The sequence below is a fragment of the Ammodytes marinus genome, assembly GCF_949987685.1.
Source record: "Ammodytes marinus genome assembly, chromosome: 20".
NCBI classification, from domain to species: Eukaryota; Metazoa; Chordata; class Actinopteri; order Uranoscopiformes; family Ammodytidae; genus Ammodytes; species Ammodytes marinus.
In genome coordinates this window covers 17,418,173-17,439,339 of record NC_137224.1, presented here as the reverse complement: position 1 = coordinate 17,439,339, position 21,167 = coordinate 17,418,173, and the positions used below count along the sequence as shown (strand labels likewise).

Sequence of the window (21,167 nt, the reverse complement as noted above, 5' to 3'; positions counted from 1 at the left end):
GGCTTACCTTTGAAAATGTCGCTAGAGGTACAGAGTGATTTTTTTTTTGCTAACTTCATAGTGGACTAGAAAAGTCATACTATTTAAATACACAGTGATATACAGTGCATACAGAAAGTATTCACGGCGTTTCACTTCTTCCACATTTTGTTATGTTACAGCCTGGAATAAGGCTGGATTCAATACATTTTTCCCCTCAAAATTCTACACACAGTACCCCATAATGACAACATATTTTTTCTTAACATGTAATGATCTGGTGCAATTAGTGATTTAGATGTGTTTTGCTCCATTCCCCCCTTCCCCCTTAGGTGTTGCCAGAGGTGAGCCCGGCTGGCTGCTCCCTCCCTGGGCTCTGTGTGTGCTCTACCCCCTGGTGTCTCTGCTGATAGGAGGCTGTCTGGCTGTGGTGGGTCTCTACGGCAGCTTCATGTCCAGAACCGTGCTCCTCATGTGGCTGGTGTCTGCATTCTCTGCCTTCCTCACCTCCGCACTGCTGCTGGAGCCTCTCAAGGTGAGTTTGAAAACATGCTGCCTGTAGGCTATACTAACAACGACAATGCATTATGTCATAAAACTATATTATGTTGCCTAATAATCTGCCACATTTTGTAATTACCAGCCTGATTTGCAATATGTAATAAGTTTTTCAACAATTTGTAATAAATCATTAGGCTACATAACATGCATACGGTCTACTGAAAAAATATCATATTAAAAAAAAAAAAATTAACGAGGACATCTATGCTTTTGATACATAATGCATTTTCATAAATAAAAGTGCAATCCATGTGCATTTTGTAATAACTAGAGAAATGTATTAAATATTGCATTGAGGCTGTTTATTACACAAAGCGGTAGATTATTGCATAATGTGGGTGTTTTTTTACATAATGTAGTGAAAAAATGCATTAGCCTACATGTTGACGTTTTATTACATATTGCGTTGGTATTGCATAATGCGTTGTTTCATCGTCCAATTAACTAGTCTTCTCAGATCTTTATTTAATTCCTTGATTGCATCTCCATCTGTTCCCTGCCTATAGGTGTGTGTGCAGGCCTTGATCTCTACAGTATTGTGGAGGCCTGTGGATCCAGAGGTGGAGGATCATCTTGCTCAGGAGACCACTGTGGTGAAGATACATCTAGAGCACAGCGGGAAAGTCCGTCCACCGTGTGGCTACGGCCTGCTGCAAGCTAAAGAGGAAGCCCGCAAAGTCAGAGCTCTGAGATCACTCATGAGGGTAAACAATCATCATCGAAATTTTCAAAGTTGTAGTTAGTGATTCTGGAGAATTTGTGTTGTCAAAATCTATTTAGTGAAAATGGTATGTGGTACGTAAACAAAGGGGCCCACCATAACTAGCAACATGCCTGTTTACAGAGCCTATAGGCTGAGTACATATTAAAGCTATAGTGTGTAACTTGTTTATATTAATGAATGTCGGTTACATTCAAGCCGTTGCGTCCCAACACTGTCTCAGGAGCTGAGAAAAATCCCAAGAAGCGCCCAAGAAATGTTTCAGTTGTTGATTCCACACTGCTTGGGAGAAACCTGAACGTACAGCAGAAGGTATCAAATCCATGCGCAATTATCGTGTAGATGCGCCGAGAGTGCTTTTTGGAATTACTCATGGGAGCGACATAATTACCAGCTTGAACACTCAATTTTTATTTCCAGTGTACACACAGCAGAACAGACAGGTAGTGGTGAGGCGATGTTCACTGATTTTGACAAGAAGCATTCCCCAGAATCACTGTGTACTCCACCTTTAACATCTAGTGGAGTTTTGTCTCATTCTTTTTGTTGTATTCTCTCCTTTACCTGTAGCACTGTGCGTGTCAGCTGTTGTTTGTGTTGCTGGTGCTGATGGTGAACTACCAGGACAGCTCAGAGCAGAGGCACGGCAGGCTGCTCTACTCTGTTGTGACACGCAGGCTACACAGAGCACCCTGGGGCGTCCCTAACCTCACCTCACTCAAAGGGTAAGGACCAAAAAAGTCAACTTCTTCCTGTCAAAACACTGCACCGTCAAATGCAGCCACATACTGTCTGACCAGTGGGAGACTCTACTAGCTCACCTTAACATATTATGATAATGTTTTTTGTCACGTGTTGTCAAGCTACAATATTGTAAAAAGGTCACTGCGACCTGACAATATTCAAAGGTGCTCCGAGGAACTTTCAGTTTGTGTTGATTCTTGCACCCGCTTTGGATAAAAGCGGTAGTGTTTTTACTACGCCAGCTGTAGTTCCCGGGTGAGCGTACCCATGACAAAGGCATTAAGACAAACTGTAAAGAAATAGCATTCTTTGCACCGATGGTCTCGTTTGCTGTTACATGTCACCGTCTTATTTTTCCTCTGAAATATTTCAAAGTTGCCCGTAGCACCTATAAGGTCGCAGTTACCTTTGACCTCCAAATTGTATTCATTTCATCCTTGAGTGAGTGTCAACGTTTGTTCAAACACACACAGACACAGACACACACACACTCACACAATCACACACACAATCCTAAACGTATGCTCATCCCTGTCTTCATCCAGCTGGTCCGATGCAGAACAGTGGATTAACCACATCTTAGTTCCACACCTGCATCAGAACCCCTCACTGAGCCTGGTGGGATTGCCTCGGCTGCGGTACACACACCCCTCTCTCAGTGTCTCCCTGGGAAACAGCAGTGAAACAACACAACAGCTCCTGTCTGAGTTGCACATAGCAGACCAGAGCAGGAAACAGTTAAGTGGATTTGTTCCGGCAAGATGGCTGCCTTCCCCCATAACATGCTGAGAGCCTATTTCGTTTTTTTTTTTACTTCATTGTTGAGTGTGTCAATTCCTCTGTGACCAAGAGAAGATTGAGTTACTCTTTTCAAAGTAATGAGCTGTGCCATCCCATTAAAACTTCCAAACAAAAAACAATGCAACTTTTCCATCCTCTTGGAAAAAATTATGGCATAGGAGATGATTGTTTTGCATATGTTGCATTGGACAGTGTCATCCTTTGGCACCATCTTACACTCCATAGTAATGATGAAAACTACGCTTGCAGATACATATACATTATACACTTAATTTTATACCTACATATAGTCATACAGCTTTCATTACGTTTTAGCAGTGACAGACTGATACATCTGCCATGTGTGAAAGAGAGATAGAGCAAATTAGTTTTTTTCTACTTGTTTAGTGTGTTTTTTAATGTTTACATAGGTCATTATTATATTTTGTGTCCATGCTGATGCTTTTGTTATTATTATTTGCACTATGGGGCTAATAAAGGATTTTATTATCTTATATTAAGAAGCTAACATTTAAAAAAAAATCGAATTTAAAAGTACTATGGCAATATTGCTATTGTTTGAATGCCTACTTATTGTATTATAATTTGTATTTATTTCCAGATTTAAATGTATTTCTATTGACTTCACACACTACCAAAGAGAGTCCGCTTTGTTTGTGTGTGTGTCCTTGCAACTGGAGTGGGCTCACACACACAGAGTGACCCCCTCTCTCTCCATCCATCCACTCCTCATCCCTTCGTCTTTCTCTGGACCGGACCTGCAGGTGGCGCTTACGGTATCCAACACAGTCAATCTTTCACATACATAAAGGAAATAGAAATAAGGAGAAGTGCATATCCTTGAGCAAAGGTTTATAATTTTAGCTAATACAAAAATCCCCTGTCTTTACACTGCAGGCTCTTCTCCTCATCTCTGCTCTCCTCATCTTGTTGGGAGAACTTTGGTCTGTGTCTTCTGAGCGTGTGCAGTATCTACGTCAGTGCAGACACTGGTTCCAACTGCTCCTGGCCTTGTTGTCCCTGGTAACGGCTATGTTGCAGCTCTGCTACCAGTCCCAGGCCTCTTCATGCATTTCAGAGGTTAGAAACAAAAACAGAAAACTCTTGAGAGCCATTTTGATTTATATTTCCAACACGAGTCACCTGAGCTTGCCCTTGTTATACAGTATGTAGCCTACGCCTTATGAGTCCGAGTTTGACCAATGTTTTCTCTTGGTTTTGCAGTAATTTGATACATTTAAAAAGTTGTGGGTTATGGTCACTGTCAGTCCTTTCACTTCACTCTCTTTATCCATGAAGTTCAATTTGGCAGATTTGGAGGCAAATGCTACCCAAGCAACCTCCATTTATTACATGATATACTTATCCGAGTACCCAGAAGCCTTTGCGTCGCAGCAATATGGCCGTGGCGAGAACTTCAAGGCCTCAGCCCTGAAATATTTCTATTTATCTTCCCAACTTATGTTTCTGCATTTCTATTTACATGTAGTTCTTCATGATTGGCTGTTCATATGCGAGACCAGTCCAGACTCATGCTAAATTCATTCATTATACTAATTAAATGGACTTCACTTATATAGAGCATTTTTCCCAAAGAGGTTGACTCTTACATTAGAAACTGGCCATTGAATGTGTTTGTTTGACGACCTCACACTAACCTGTATGTGCCATTCAGCTTCGGTCCCAACCAGACAACTACATTGACTTCCACAGTGCTGCCCTCCTGGCACAGAAGTCTTCTCAGTGCGCTGCCGTCTTACTCACTCTACTTGTTCTAAAGGTAAACCAGAGCTCTGGTTCATCATTACACAACTCTGTATGTCTCCACAGCTTCCCACTCTTTATTAAATGTCCATTCATTTCCATGTGTTGCAGCTGCTGGGAACCTTGAGGTTTGTCCAGAGATGGGTGGTGTTAGGCAGAGTGCTGCACAGAGCATGGAGGGAGATGTGGGCTGTGACCGTGCTACTACTACTGCTGCTGCTGATCTGCACTCACCTTGGACACACGGTAATACAGAGACAGTTCTGCTCAGGCCAATATGCACGCAGAAAAGAAAATGTATTTGACTAGGGGTGTCCCCGACCAAAAATGTACTTAGTCGAATCTGATCTTGCCTTTTATTGCGACTATAGTCTACCTTATAGGCACACTAAGGAAATTGATGAAAAGCTCATGAGTTATTTTCAAACGTGTATAAACAGCACAATACGCTGATATTCATACCAGGTGATGTATCGTGATTTTATTTGGAAGAAACCAAGTCATTCCATGTCAAATCAGACATTCAGGACCCCTTGTATAGTCGGAAAAGATTGATCCATGTTTCATAACCAAAATTCCGCGACTTTTCGACTGCGAGATTGGCAGTCGAATTGGGCTCATTTAATTGAATTGTCAATAGTCAACTATTCAGGGTCACCCCTATATTTGACATGCCTCTGTGTCATTTGTGTTTCAGCTTTTTTCCCGTTCGGTGGAAGGTTTCATGTCTGTACGCCAGACTAGTGTCTCAGTGCTGTCTATTTTTCGTGGTCGGATGGCTCTCCAAAGACTGTGCAGGGTCCATCCAGTCCTGGGTCCTCTCTATGGGCTACTGCTGATGGGGGGAGGGGGTTGGCTCTTAGCCAGACTATGTGGAACTGTTCTCATCCGCACATACAGGTACACACTCAATGCATGTCCACAATATCACATTCCTTTGGTAAACATTCCAGATATGCAATGAGACGTGGGTTAGATGTCCCCAAAAACCAAAACAGAACCCAACCTAGTATGTAAAGACTTGCGGCAGTGGTGGCTGATGACATCTTTAGTATCTAGATGCTCTGGAATGGAGAAATAGACTAAAGCTGGGAACACACCGCATTGGCCGCCTGCGGCGGTTGGCCGCGTGAATGCAGGAGGTTCGCCGCTTGGTCATATTGGGCCATGTTCACCGCAGTCGCCGCCGCGGCCAACCGCCGCCTCATCGTAGGCGGCGGTTGGCCGCGTGACAGCAGGAGGCTCGCCGCTTGATCATATTGGGTCATATATTCCTGACGCCGACGCCGAGATCAGACCCATCACACTTACGGTGCAACAACAACAATAACATGGTCCAGCTGTGCCAAAAAATACAGATGTAGGTTCACTGTGTAACCAGCGGCAGTCTTGTCACAAATATCATTAAAACAGCCTGAACACGCACCCCGATCGCAAATACACACACATTAACAGCAATTCAGCAACATACTAAACACATTAACAACAGCAGTACGTGCTCAGCAGCACAAATAAAGGCAGACATCAGCCTACCTGAAAGTGAAAGTGTGCCGGCTGACGGAGGACAACACCGGTTCTTCGCTGCACTATATGGAATTCCACACGGACACCGCCGTCAAGTTTGGGTTCATATTATCCTCAGGAGCAGCACACAGCTGGGTGAGTTTCACTATGCTAACCGGCGCTACCTTGGCTAAAGTACAACCAACAGCTAAACAGATGCAAAATACACATATTTGCAGAATGTATTGGAAGCCCGATGTCCTCACTCCACACGCCCACCTCGTCTTGCAGACCACCGCCACCAGGCAATCTCAACGCTGATTGGCTGTGGAGGCGCGGTGCCCGGCGGCGCTGCAGAAAAAGATGAAAAATGTCATCTTTTTCTGCGGCGCCGTGCTTGCCGCACAAGCCTTCGATTCACGCTCCTTCGATGACACAATTTCTATGCGCCGCTAATGGCCGCGCTCCCGATTCACGCGCCTCTCATGAGGCGCGGCCACGCGCCGCGCAAGCCCCCGCCGCCGGCCGCTGGACGCCGATTATTGGGTGGACGCGCGGCCACGCGCTAGTACATTGACTTTGTATGTAATCTCGCCGCGCGGCCAGTGCGGTGTGTTCCCAGCTTTAGAGTGTTCAATCTAGAATCTCACCACTAGATGTCGCTTAATACAGTATTAAACACTGACTGCACCTTTAAGTAGGTTCAATCACTAACTATTGCTGTGTCTTTCAGGGCAGAGAAGGCAGAGCTGCACCGTCCCAGCATTGAACCTCAGGACTTTGAGATGGTGGAGTTCTTCATCAAGAGACTCAAGCTGTGGATGGGGCTCACCAAAGCTAAGGAGGTATAGCTGCAGTGTATTAGTTGTTGGGCATTTCATTGGAAGAATGCGCTAATGAGAAAATTCAACATCCCTCAAGTGATCCTGTTTCATGACATCTATTTTCCCTTTAAAGTTCAGGCACAGGGTGAAGTTTGAAGGCATGGAGGTCCCTCCTTCCAGGTCCTCGCAGGATTCCCGCCTCTCCACCCTTTCTTCCACCTTCCCCTCATCCCGCTCTCCATCCCTCTCCTCTTCCTTTTCCTCCGCCCGTCCGCTCTCCTCAGCTCTCTCGGTGAGGTCTGAGGACTCTGAGCCTGGCTTCGTGGTCCAGCCCTACTTGGATCGCCTGCTGCCCTGCGTCAGTGCACTGCTGTCTCATTTTGATCAGGTCAACTACATTACTTAAAAATGTTTATTCCACCAATGTGAAAAGTGAATGACTCAAATCATGTTGTATTAAAAATAAGCCCAAAAACAAACATATAAACCAATTTAAAGCTATAGTGCTTAACTCCTGTTGCCCCTTTGAGGAATTCTGAGTAATTACAACAACTCATAGGTCCATCCACATGAGGTAAGCCTTCACCCATGAGGTGACCGCGCATGGATTTTATTCTTCCTGCTGTATGTCCAGGTTTTTATGCACTAGAGCTTTCAACAAAAACATACTGTATAAAGAAATGAAGTCAAGTAAATCAATGATTATAATGAATTCATATTTTTTTTAAACCCTAACCCTTTTTGGCCTTTTTATGCTTTATTGATAGTGTAGAGACAGAGTTGAAATGGGGCAGAGAGGGGAGTGACATGCAGAGAACGACCGCGGGCTGGAATCAAACCCGGGTCCGCTGCTGGCCGAGGCCCATGGAGGGGACGCCTTTCCAACTGAGCTAAAGGCGCCCCCTTGAATTAATCTTTAACTTAAAACCTAAACCAAGTCCCTAGTGATGTGTCCTTTCACATCTTTTTTCAGTGATGCATAATCATTTTTATTTCTATTTTTTATATTTACAGGTCAACCAGATTACTGAGGACGTTCACAACCTGGAAATGAAACTGGAAGACGCTCGGACGAGAATTAGAAGGAAAAGGACCAGCGACAAGCCGAAAGGGGCAGACATATCTAAAGAGTCAACCAAGCCAAAGGAACTGGAAGGAGTATTGCAAGGGTTGGAAAAAGAAAAAGTTCGACACCGGAGAAAAGGTCTCATTTACCCTAAGCCACGAATCTCCCTTCCATCATCGTTTTCTTTCGCCCCCTCGGCGACTAACTGCTCTACTGCAATGATCCACAACTCGGGCCGTACGCGTAGGACCTTGTCTGAGTCTGAATCCAGCCACAACCATACTCATGAAGCGGTCAAACTCGCTTCTGGGATTTGTGATTTGAATCCCGCAAATTCCGCTCGATTGGTCGGGATCCCCAGAAGAAGAGCGTGGCATTCTGGGACTTCTCATTCAGCCGACGCAGCTCAGAGGATCTTCCTGGCCCAAGGTGGCAACAGTGGAGAGAACTTCGCATCGACTAATACCAGACCCAGCAGTGAAGACGGGGTTAGGAGGCATCTCAACCAGGGAGTCCCTGTGAAGAGGAAGGCTTGGATCTGTGAAGGATCAGAGACCGAGCAAGACTAATACCACCATGTGTTTTACCACTGGAAGGAAAAAAATGTAGTTGACTGATCCTATTCTCACTGGATAGGCGCGCAAAAGGACTTTGACTGGATCTTCTCTGTAGTGGTTTGCATCTAAAAAGCGCTTTACAGCTGAACTGTATTTGTTGTTTCTTTGGCCAGTACGACGCTGAACTGGTTTGATGAGTTCATATAGTTTATGTAGAATTAAAGCTATAGTGCGAAACGTTTTTCATATACATGAATGTCAAATCGGTTACATTCAAGCCATCACCACACGAGTTATAACACGAAGTTCAATCAATTAGCGATTACTGAAAGGCTTACCTGATGTTGATTCGCCGACAGTGTTGTTGTAGTTACTTAGATTTCCTCACGGAGGGCAACAGAAGTTACGCACTATAGCTTTAACTACCACTCACAATTACGACCGACTTATTGCTATGCAGTGTTCATGAATCCAGCCAATGCACCAAAAATTATCAACGCCCTAACTTGTTTTTTGTTTGCCAAAAAGCACCATATAAATAAGGACAACCAGGTGTTGCTGAGCCATGTCCTTAAATTGTGAATGCATAAGAGAAAATAGTAATATTTGTAAAAGTAAAAAGTAACTTTAGGAAATCTTAAACTGTACACATGATATATTTTCTTACAAAATTGCATGTCTGTAAATGCACTTATATGCAGGATACTTTTATAAGAGAGTCTGCGGGTGTTTTACTCAACAAATGAATAAAGATGATGGATGATGTGGTCTGAATGTGGCTTGTTCCATTTCTTCCAACATTTCCTTCATAAAAGGTAAAACTGTGTCCAACTATAACAGCACTGTGCACACTTGCATTTTCATCAATATGTTTTAGTATCAATTATCTCACGTCTCTAAGATTATTTTGTCAGCAGTAATTAATACTTAACCTATCTAAAGGAAAAGTCCTTGGCATAGGAGTGAACACATGATAATGAAGCCACATGCTAGGGTGACTAGCCACTTTAAACTTAAATAGAATAATAAAAAAATATAAAAGATATAATCATTCATTCCTTAAATATTAGTTCAAGTGCCCCTTGGACTGCTGCTTGTCCCTCTCTCTAACTTCCTCCACATAGAGAAAAGTTATTAAAGGTGCTGTAAGTGGAATGGTTCTTTTAGCTAACTTCCTGTCAGTTACTGCAGTTAGCGGTCCCCTCGCTCGTCCCTACGTCACCACATTAATACATTGCGGTCTTCAAGCAGCAAGTTATCTAGCATCATCTCAGATCCATAAGTGTGATTAAAAACCATCAAAACAGACATTGGGAAGGATTTTTACCTGCTCTGCCATTGTAGGCGCATAAACATTCACCCATCTGTCGCTCTGGCGTGCACCGGCAGTGAGACCATGAGTGAGACGGGTTTCGGTTTGTAGCGTTCTCTCTTGTGATTGGATATTAATTTCGGGATACGACAAAAAGTTTATTTGCCGATTACATGCAGAGCAGCTGACTTAGAGATCGGCTTTATGAAACGCGCACATCATGTAAGTGATCACTGTATGAATAAAGAGCGATTTAACACATATTAACATAAATAAATCGCTTACTTCACCTTTAAGTGTGCTTTTGGTATATTTTTAACCTGATATCCCCTAATATAACTACAGGCTTCTAAAAAATATTTGGCTCTGTGCGAGTGCGCCTGTAGTAAGCATCAGTGTGTCCTTTTTTTCATTGACTTTCCTTGTAACTTCAAGTGCACCTTGCATCTACCTGGCATCTACTAATCAGTAATTGTGAGCACCTGGTGAGATTTCCACTAGATATTTAAGTTAAGTGTTTAAAAGTGTTTGATTTGACCTGCAGTACAATTCTGAACACTTACAAGTACTTTCAAATATGTTGTTGTCTGATCTGACCGAAACATGCAGGCTAGTTATTTTTGGATTAAATCATAGTTTCGATTAAAAACCTGACCAACAGTCACAAACTTTCCAGAAATGTTTTTCCCCAACTTTTTCACTGGACTTATTTGACGAAATGAGGAAGTTTCAACAAAACTACATATCTTCGTCATCATTCTAGTAGATTTCCTATCATGGGCTTCCTCATGACAAAGATCTGTATGACTACTACACTCTTTTCTCCCTCTTTAGTTCCCTATAAAGATAGCTAGTTGAACACTACACCCTCCTCATTAGGGTTAAGGATTCTATTCATCAGTGCTTTGCAATACTTCTGCACAGTCACATCTGAGCTAATGAAGAACTCAAGGCAGGTTAGGAGTCACTTTGGCAAGGTAAGTTATATTCATCTAGTCATTTGAATTTCATGTCAGTGCTTATATTTTAGTGACAACCTATTCAATATTAGCTCCTGTATTAAGGCTGTTACATACTCCGCGAGAAGAAAGAACAAAGTTCTCGGTGACAGAGCTGCGAGAAGAAAATGACGTCATTGTCTTCTCTCAGCTCTTGTTTAGCTGTTCTCGCAGCTTGTTCTCGACACATCACCCGGGCCGAACTTTCTTCTTGCAGCTTGTCCGAGAACTACTGTGTGATTGGTCAGTCTGAAGTCAATGGAAAGCGAAGTGAAATCAGCTGGCGCTGAGTCAATTACCATGGTAACAATGCGCCGCGGTGAGGAGTTCGGCAGTTGAGTTCTCGTGAAGTATGTAATGTCAGACCAGAAATAACTTCTCGCAGCTCTGTCACCGAGAACTTTGTTCTTTCTTCTAGCGGAGTATGTAACAGCCTTTATTGTAACAGATGGAGGTTGAAGAACTTGAGGTGAGCACGTCTGCAGAAAAAGACAAAAGGACAACATACTCTGACTGGATGTCTCAACTACCACCAGACTTTCTAAACAAACCTTTCTATGAACTGGCCATACCAGGTATGAAGCTGAAAGCATGTAACTCCTTGCATTGCTGTTGCATGGAACTGGACTTTAAATGTAACATATTGTCATATCTCCAATACATTTTAAATGAGCGATTAAAAAATGCCCTGCGTTTTAATACTTCATTTAGTTTGAGGATGTTCAGTATCTATAAAGGATGATGATATCTTTCCTTCCATTCAACTGAATCTGAACAACATTTTTAGTCTCCTGCCTTTGAGCTAAATTCTACTGTCAGCGTGCTAATGTGATTACAACACAATGCCAACATATTAATGTTAAGCAGGTATAACGTTTAGCATTTTGCTAGTAAGCACAATACAGAGTACAGCTGAGGATGATGGGAATGTCTTTGGTTTCAAGGTATTTAGTTATTAACCAAAAAACGGACAGCGTAATATAATAATCTGAAAATGGTAAAGTCAGGATATCATAAAAAACAATTTGAATTCATGCTTAGAGGGACATGAGTGTCTGCACCACATTTCATTGTAATCCACCCATCAGTTCTTTGACATTGTGAGGAAACGGTAGATTTCAGCCCTGTGAGTCCACGGAATCTTTCGCCTCCGTGAGAATGGTGACTGATTTCCTCACTGCAATCAGGTGTGTGTGCACTGATTGGCTGATTGAACCCAGGTGTGAGATTATATATGCCCTGAGACCCCAATGCTCTGTGCTGCTCATTGTCTCACCTTCAGAGGTAGTGAGAGGTTGTCTCTGAGTGCTCTCTGTGTTAAGTGTTGCAAAGTCAACTGCTTTACTTGTGTATGTCTTCAGCTGCTTGGCAGCGGTGGTTTTGTTGTCGCTTTAGTTTGTTATATTAAAAGGTAGCCCGTGTGGCCCTTTACAGCTTTGTGCATTTTTGTTTTCTCCCCTTCCCTGTAGTCGCTTTGCGATTTAGTGGTTATCCCTCCGGGGATAACTTCCAGACACCCCTTGGTCCGCACCTGTGTCCCAAACCCCCTCCCCCCCCCCCAGTCCTCACAGACATATTTCAAAGAAGAAAAGTAAAGGGAAATCAAAGTTATTATCTATTGTCTGGGGACCATGTACTACATTTTGTATCAAGCCATATTATTTATCTTGTATGCGAATAAATATTTGTACAATATTTTCATGACAATCCATACAGTAACTTGTGTGTGTGTTTCCGTTTCCTAGGAAGCCACGACTCGATGAGCTATAACTTGGACATCAACTCCCCTATAGTAGAGCCTGATAAACTGAAACGGTTCAGTAAGCTTCGTTGTGTTCGTAATATAGTGCGCAGATGGGCAGTCACTCAGGTAAATGGTGTTCAATGCCTGTGAGTACTGACTGTATTTGTGCATAATGATAAATAGATTGTTTGACTAGTTGCTTTGTGATGCAGGAAAAGACCATCGCAGAGCAACTGGATGCTGGTGTCCGCTACTTTGACCTGAGGGTCGCACGCAAGCCACACGACAGCGACCCCACAAGGCTTTACTTTTATCATGGTCTATGCACATGTACTGATGTGGAGGTAAAGACAGAAATGTAATATAACAATCAGAACATTGTCTCTTTTTACTATGCATAGGCCTATATAAAAATACACAGTATATTTGGGGCTAAATCTGCAATAAAGTCACAATCAGGGAATTGTATTTAATGTAATTTATAACAATTATTTTAATTTGAACACTGTTATACCAATAAATAGACACAAATAAATAAATAAAGTACATAAATTCAACACTTAGCTGAATAAATAAAATATGACAAATCCAAATGTTACAGGCGTCAGGACGTATTGGCGTCCAAGTGGTTTAGATGCCTACCAAGTAATTGCAATGTCCCCAGTTAGAGTTTGGTTGGAATTGTTCCATACCACAGTATGCAAATCCACTATGGTCAGGTTATTGGATGGCAATTAAGCTATTTTTGATATTTGACAATGCACTAATCTTTTATTATGAATTCTACTAAAAGTAAGAAAGTGAAAGTCTTTAACAATAAGGCCAAATTAAAATGAATTCAAGAACAAAAGGTACAATAGAGCAGATTGCTTCATTTGATGCCAACTGTATTAACTACTCTGCCATTGTCATCAGACTATCCTCAAAGTCATAAACGATTGGGCAGAGAGGCACCCCAAGGAGCTACTCATCCTGGCTTTATCCCACTTCAAAGGGGTTCAAGAGCAGGTCCACACCCATCTTATCAAGTTCATCATACACCTGTTTGGTTCCAAACTCATCCATACAAATGTAAAGTATGAATATTGAATATTTCCATTGAAGCTATAGTGCGTAACTTTGTCCATATAAATTAATGTTGGTTACCTTTAAGCCATTGCCAAATGAGTTGACACAATAAGCCCCACAATCAGCTCCACAATACTCTCTGTATTACTCTGTATTGAAACTGGTGTCGACCCCTGACACTGGCGCAGGACCTCAGAAAAATCCAAAAGAGTCCCAAAGAAATGGTTTAGTTGTTTTTTCTACTGCTAAGAAAAAAAAGGCTTACCTCATGTAGATGTGCAGACAGTGTTGTTGTAATTCCTCAGAATTCCTCATGGGGGCCACATAAGTTATGCACAATAGCTTTAAGATCTATAAGTGAAACAAGTACCCACACTAAGCTATATGGCTTTCAAAATGTTTACTTCAGTTAATATCATTTCTTAACCAACTATTTTGATGTTTCACAACAGGACAACCCTACTCTGAAAACCTGCTGGGACAATAAGAGAAATGTCATCATTTCATATGATTATCAGGCAACTCAATACATTGAGATATGGAGTAGAATACCTTATTACTATGGTAATAGTATGGACCCTGCAAAAGTAGAATCCAAACTACAGGAGGCGTTGGAAAAAAGGCCTCCTCACAGTGAGTTTTCTCTGTTTCTGCAGCTCTATGGGATTGATATGTTATTAACAATACAGGGGTTGGTTCCTACTGATCGAGCCTATAATGTCTCTCCACTTAAATCAGTGGTCTTTACATATATATATTTCTACTCAGTCTGCACATTGTTATGCCTTAATATTTGACATTTGAGTTTCCTGTATATTGCACATGTTGGATATTATGTGTTTTATATTGCATATTTTGCACTTTTATAGTATTCAATAGTGTTAGGTTTTGCCTTACTTTTTAGAATGTATCTATTGTACCCCATGATTGTACCCTATGTATTACTATATCCTTACTTATTGCATTGTGGGTCAGAGAGAAACATATTGTTGATTCCTCTGTATATTTGACACATAGAGAATATTGCAGAAATTAACAATAAAGTTGATTTGACTTGACTACCAAAAATCAAGCCATTTATAAAACACAAGTCACAAGTTATTAATGCATTATATCCATGATCTGCAGGTTTCTTTGTGTGTGGCTTGAACCTGACCCTGCCAGAGGATTCCAGGATACTCCGCTACATCCTTCGCCACAATGACAACCTTGTAAACGTCATACAGAGGAGTCTTCCCCGGCTGGTGCTGTGGCTCAAACAGCAGGCTGCTGCAAAGACTCATCCAAACATTGTGGCCTCAGACCTGGTGACTCGTGATGACTTTGTCTCAACGGTAGTAGTCAAGTTGAACAGCGTGGAAGCGTAAAGGAGACACGTCACAAGGAAATAAAATGTATAGGTCTATACTGTTCTTTTTCTGATAATGAGTTCATTTGGATTGTTTACCTGTGTAACGCCGGGATAATCTTTTTCTTGTCGCAAGATAACTAACCTTTCAATTTTCAAAGATAATGGGATAAATAACTAATTATCAGATAAAGAATTAGAGTTGTGAGCCACAAATCTCCCTTCTATCATTGTTTTATTTCACCCCCTCCGCGACCAACTTTTCTACTGCAATGATCCACAACTTGGGCCGTACGTGTAGGACCTTCTCCGAGTCTGAATCCAGCCACAACCATGCTCATGCTCACGACGCAGCCCAGAGGATCTTCCTGGCCCAAGGTGGCAACGGAGGAGATAACTTTGCATTCACAAATACCAGACCCAGCAGTGAAGACGGGGTACGGAGGCATCTCAACCAGGGAGTCCCTGTTAAGAGGAAGGCTTGGATCTGTGAAGCTTTAAAGAGATCCTATTATACTACTTTTCTGGTCTTAATTTCTTGTTAAAAACTGCTATAGAGCAACCTGACACGAATCACATCACAGCAAACTATGTAGATTTTCGGGACACTCTTCCTCTTACCCTATCGAGCACAGCAGTCTCTCTCTACACACTGCTTTGAGCTTCTCCGCCCCTCCCCCCCCTGCTGCAAACCCCACTCCGTTGTGATTGGTTACCTTCCTTCCAGCGGCGGGAAATTTTCCAGGAAGGTGGGGGCATGCAGCCGGAGCTTGCCTGAGCGGCAGCATTACCATACATGGAAACATGACAGAAACGACCCCAGCGTGACAGAAAAACCCGGAAATTTGAACAAGTTCGGCTCGACCGGCTGCCATAGTTTTTAGTGCTCTGCATAGCCACACCAGACGGTCAGCAGGGAATACGTCGAAATGCATGTACGTAATTATTTGATACTCTAGTATGGTTAAACATGACTATAAATCATTATAACAACGTTTATATGTCATAAAAGTCGAAAAGTATCATAGGTCCTCTTTAACTATCAATTACAATTACCACCGACTTCTTGCTAAGCAATGTTAAAAAAAACAGCCAATGCACCTACATGAATAAGAAATTACCAACGCCCAACTTGTTTTTTGTTTGCCAAAAATCACCATATAAATAAGGACAAACAGGTGCTGGTGAGCCAGTCTTTATACTGTGAATGCATAATAGAGAAAATAATAATATTTGTAAAAGTAAAAAGTAACTTTAGGAAATCTTAAACTGTACATGATATATTTTCTTACAATATTGCTTGTCTGTAAATGCACTTATATGCCGGTACACTTTTATAATAGAGTCTGCGGGTGTTTTACTACACATGAATAAAGACGATGGATCATGTGGTCTGAATGTGGCTTGTTAGTTCCATTTCTTCCAACATTTCATTCATACACTGAAAACTGTGTCCAACTATAACAGCACTGTGCACACTTGCATTTTTATCAATATGTTTTGTTTCAATTATGTCACGGCTCTAAGATTATTTTGTCAGCAGTAATTAATACTTAACCTATCTAAAGGAAAACTCCTTGGTACAGGAGTGAACACATGATAATGAAGCCACATGCTAGGGTGACTAGGCACTTTCAAATTAAATTAAAAAATTAAATATTTTTAGTAGTATAATTGTCCCATCCACTCCTTAACATATTGGTTCAAGTGCCCCCTGGACTTCTGCCTGTCTCTGTCTAACCTCCTCCACATAGAGAAAAGTTATTAAGTTAGCTTTTGGTATATTTTTACCCTGATATGCCCTAACTAAAGACTTTTAAACTATATTTGGCTCGCTATTTTGCGATTGTGTCTGTAGTAAGCCTCGGTGCTTCCTTTATTTCATTGACTTTTATAGTAACTTCAAGAGCACCTTGCATCTACCTGGCATCTACTAATCAGTAATTGTGAGCACCTGGTGAGATTTCCCCTTTGTTATCTAAAGTTAATAAGTGTTTAAAAAGATTTGAATGAAACCTGTTTTCCCGATCTGATCTCTCCTCGCCCTATTCACTGGACTTAGTTGACGGTATGAGGAAGTTTAAACGAAACTACCAACGCTCAACTTGTTTTTTGTTTGCCAAAAATCACCATATAAATAAGGACAAACAGGTGCTGGTGAGCCAGTCTTTATACTGTGAATGCATAATAGAGAAAATAATAATATTTGTAAAAGTAAAAAGTAACTTTAGGAAATCTTAAACTGTACATGATATATTGTCTTACAATATTGCTTGTCTGTAAATGCACTTATATGCCGGTACACTTTTATAATAGAGTCTGCGAGTGTTTTACTACACATGAATAAAGACGATGGATCATGTGGTCTGAATGTGGCTTGTTAGTTCCATTTCTTCCAACATTTCATTCATACACTGAAAACTGTGTCCAACTATTACAACACTGTGCACACTTGCATTTTCATCAATATGTTTTGTTTCAATTATGTCACGGCTCTAAGATTATTTTGTCAGCAGTAATTCATACTTAACCTATCTAAAGGAAAACTCCTTGGTACAGGAGTGAACACATGATAATGAAGCCACATGCTAGGGTGACTAGGCACTTTCAAATTAAATTAAAAAATTTAATATTTTTAGTAGTATAATTGTCCCATCCATTCCTTAACATATTGGTTCAAGTGCCCCCTGGACTTCTGCCTGTCTCTGTCTAACCTCCTCCACATAGAGAAAAGTTATTAAGTTAGCTTTTGGTATATTTTTACCCTGATATGCCCTAACTAAAGACTTTTAAACTATATTTGGCTCGCTATTTTGCGATTGTGTCTGTAGTAAGCCTCGGTGCTTCCTTTATTTCATTGACTTTTATAGTAACTTCAAGAGCACCTTGCATCTACCTGGCGTCTACTAATCAGTAATTGTGAGCACCTGGTGAGATTTCCCCTTTGTTATCTAAAGTTAATAAGTGTTTAAACGAAACTACATAACTTCTTCATCAACATTCCAGTCAAATGCGAATCTATCCTATCATGGGCGCCCTCATGACAAAAACCTGTACGACTACTGCATAGGCTACACCCTTTTTATCTGTCTTTGCTGCGCTATCAAGTTAGACTTTATTGTCCCCAAGGGGAAATTCTTTTCCACTTCACATTACATTTAGTTGGTTGAATCATAGCTATAGCCTCTTATTAGGGTTAGGGTTTCTTACTATCAGTGCCTCGCTCACTTCTGCACAAATCTGAGCTAATTAAAAACGAAAGGCAGGTTTGGAGTCACTTCGGCAAGGTAAGTTATATTCCCCTAAGCATTTCAATTTCATTACAGTGTTTTTTCATTGACAACCTATTCATTATTAGCTCCAACATGATGTATTACTGTAAGCAATGGAGGGGTGATTATGCATTGTTTTATGTGGAATTTGAGATGAGCACGTCTGCAGACAAAGGCAAAAGGACAAGCTACTACTGTGACTGGATGGCTCAACTACCACCCGACCTTCAAAACAAACCTTTCTATGAACTGGCCATACCAGGTATGAAGCTGAAAGCATGTAACTCCTTGCATTGCTGTTGCATGGAACTGGACTTTAAATGTAACATATTGTCATATCTCCAATACATTTTAAATGAGCGATTAAAAAATGCCCTGTGTTTTAATACTTCATTTAGTTTGAGGATGTTCAGTATCTATAAAGGATGATGATATCTTTCCTTCCATTCAACTGAATCTGAACAACATTTTTAGTCTCCTGCCTTTGAGCTAAATTTTACTGTCAGCGTGCTAATGTGATTACAACACAATGCCAACATATTAATGTTAAGCAGGTATAACGTTTAGCATTTTGCTAGTAAGCACTTAATACAGAGTACAGCTGAGGATGATGGGAATGTCTTTGTTTCGAAGGTATTTAGTTATTAACCAAAAAACGGACAGCGTAATATAATAATCTGAAAATGGTAAAGTCAGGATATCATAAAAAAAAATTGGAATTCATGCTTGGAGGGACATGAGTGTCTGCACCAAATTTCATTGTAATCCACCCATCAGTTCTTTGACATATTTCAAAGAAGAAAAGTAAAGGCAAATCAAAGTTATTATCCATTGTCTGGGGACCATGTACTACATTTTGTATCAAGCCATAACATTTATCTTGTACGAATAAATATTTGTACAATATTTTCATGACAATCCATACAGTAACTTTTCTATAACGTGTGTGTGTGTGTGTGTGTGTTTCCTAGGAAGCCACGACTCAATGAGCTATGACTTGGATATCAACTCCCCTATAGTAGAGCCTGATAAACGGAAACGGTTCAGTAGGAGAAGTTTTGCTCGTAAGAAAGTGCGCAGATGGTTAGTCACTCAGGTAAATGGTGTTCAAAGCCTGTGGCTACTCACTGTATTTGTGCATGTAATAAATAGTGTCCGTTTGACTAGTTGTTGCTTTGTGTCGCAGGAGAAGTGCATCACAGAGCAACTGGATGCTGGTGTCCGCTACTTTTTTTGGTGTCCGCTTACTCTGAGGGTCCCACGCAAGCCAGTGGATTCCAGGATACTCCGCTACATCCTTCGCCTGTGTGACAACCTTGTGAACGTCATACAGAGGAGTCTGCCCCGGCTGCTGCTGTGGCTCAAACAGCAGGCTGCTGCAAAGACTCATCCAAATATTGTGGCCTCAGACCTGGTGACTCGCGACGACTTTGTCTCAACGGTTGTCGAGATGAATTTTTCTTAACATGTGAAAGTGTAATGGAGACAGGTCTCAGGGAAATAAAATGTATAGCCCTATACTGTTTTTCCTCTGATAATGAGTTCATTTGGATTGTTTACTTGTGTAACGGGTTAATCTTTTTGTTATCTCAAAATAACCAACCTTTTTTACTTTTCCAAGATAATGGGATAATTAACTCATCAGATATTGAATTCAAGTTGTGAGACATGCATCTCACTTCAGTCATCATTTTCTTTCGCCCCTTCCGCGACCAACTTTTCTACCACAACGATCCACAACTCGGGCCGTACGCGTAGGACCTTGTCCGAGTCTGAATCCAGCCACAACCATGCAGGATCTTCCTGGCCCAAGGTGGCAACGGTGGAGAGAACTTTGCATCCACAAATACCAGACCCAGCAGTGAAGACGGGGTTAGGAGGCATCTCAACCAGGGAGTCCCTGTGAAGAGGAAGGCTTGGATCTGTGAAGGATCAGAGACCGAGCAAGACTAATACCACCATGTGTTTTTACCACTGGAAGGAAAAAAAATGTAGTTGACTGATCCTATTCTCACTGGATAGGCGCGCAAAAGGACTTTGACTGGATCTTCTCTGTAGTGGTTTGCATCTACAAAGCGCCGTACAGCTGGACTGTATTTGTTGTTTCTTTGGCCTGTACGATGTCGAACTGGTTTGATGAGTTCATATAGTTCATGTAGCATTAAAGCTATAGTGCGAAACTTTTTCATATAAATGAATGTCGGTTACATTCAAGCCATCACCACACGAGTTATAACACAACGTTGAATCAATTAGCGATTTTTCCGAAAGGCTTACTGTACCTCATGTTGATTCGCCGACAGTGTTGTTCCAGTTAGTTTCCACACGGGGGCAACAGAAGTTACACAATATAGCTTTAACTACCAGTTACAATTACCATCAACTTTTTGCTAAGCAGTGTTCAAGAATCCAGCCAATGCACCATATGAATTAGAAATTATCAACGTCCAACTTGTTTTTTGTTTGCCAAAAATCACTATATAAATAAGGACAAACAGGTGCTGGTGAGCCAGTCTTTATACTGTGAATGCATAATAGAGAAAATAATAATATTTTAAAAGTAAAAAGTAACTTTAGGAAATCTTAAACTGTACATGATATATTTTCTTACAATATTGCATGTCTGTAAATGCACTTATATGCCGGTACACTTTTATAATTGAGTCTGCGGGTGTTTTACTACACATGAATAAAGACGATGGATCATGTGGTCTGAATGTGGCTTGTTAGTTCCATTTCTTCCAACATTTCATTCATACACTGAAAACTGTGTCCAACTATAACAGCACTATGCACACTTGCATTTTCATCAATATGTTTTGTTTCAATTATGTCACGGCTCTAAGATTATTTTGTCAGCAGTAATTAATACTTCACCTATCTAAAGGAAAACTCCTTGGTACAG

The 21,167-nt window shown here is 41.2% G+C and overlaps 2 protein-coding genes across 2 annotated transcripts in view; both read left to right on the top strand.

Annotated features, from left to right (window-relative positions):
* pkd1b (polycystic kidney disease 1b) overlaps positions 1-8,532 on the top strand; it is a gene marked incomplete at both ends in the record, with an annotated part of 31,431 nt that extends 22,899 nt beyond the window's left edge. Inside the window, 12 exons of the mRNA XM_080048588.1 lie at positions 312-514; positions 1,047-1,244; positions 1,832-1,986; positions 2,551-2,742; positions 3,408-3,582; positions 3,704-3,886; positions 4,482-4,586; positions 4,682-4,816; positions 5,268-5,470; positions 6,807-6,918; positions 7,031-7,285; positions 7,912-8,532. Of these exons, the coding sequence (XP_079904714.1) occupies positions 312-514; positions 1,047-1,244; positions 1,832-1,986; positions 2,551-2,742; positions 3,408-3,582; positions 3,704-3,886; positions 4,482-4,586; positions 4,682-4,816; positions 5,268-5,470; positions 6,807-6,918; positions 7,031-7,285; positions 7,912-8,532 (2,537 nt within the window). The remainder of the gene's footprint in view (positions 1-311; positions 515-1,046; positions 1,245-1,831; positions 1,987-2,550; positions 2,743-3,407; positions 3,583-3,703; positions 3,887-4,481; positions 4,587-4,681; positions 4,817-5,267; positions 5,471-6,806; positions 6,919-7,030; positions 7,286-7,911) is intronic.
* Positions 8,533-18,158: 9,626 nt separating this feature from the next.
* Positions 18,159-20,950, top strand: LOC307266564 (PI-PLC X domain-containing protein 2-like). The gene is made up of 4 exons (XM_080048618.1): positions 18,159-18,277; positions 18,416-18,524; positions 19,234-19,358; positions 19,449-20,950. The coding sequence occupies exons 2-4, from the start codon at positions 18,416-18,418 to the stop codon at positions 19,725-19,727; spliced, it is 513 nt and encodes a 170-aa protein (XP_079904744.1). The 5' UTR covers positions 18,159-18,277; the 3' UTR covers positions 19,728-20,950.
* Positions 20,951-21,167: the final 217 nt, after the last annotated feature.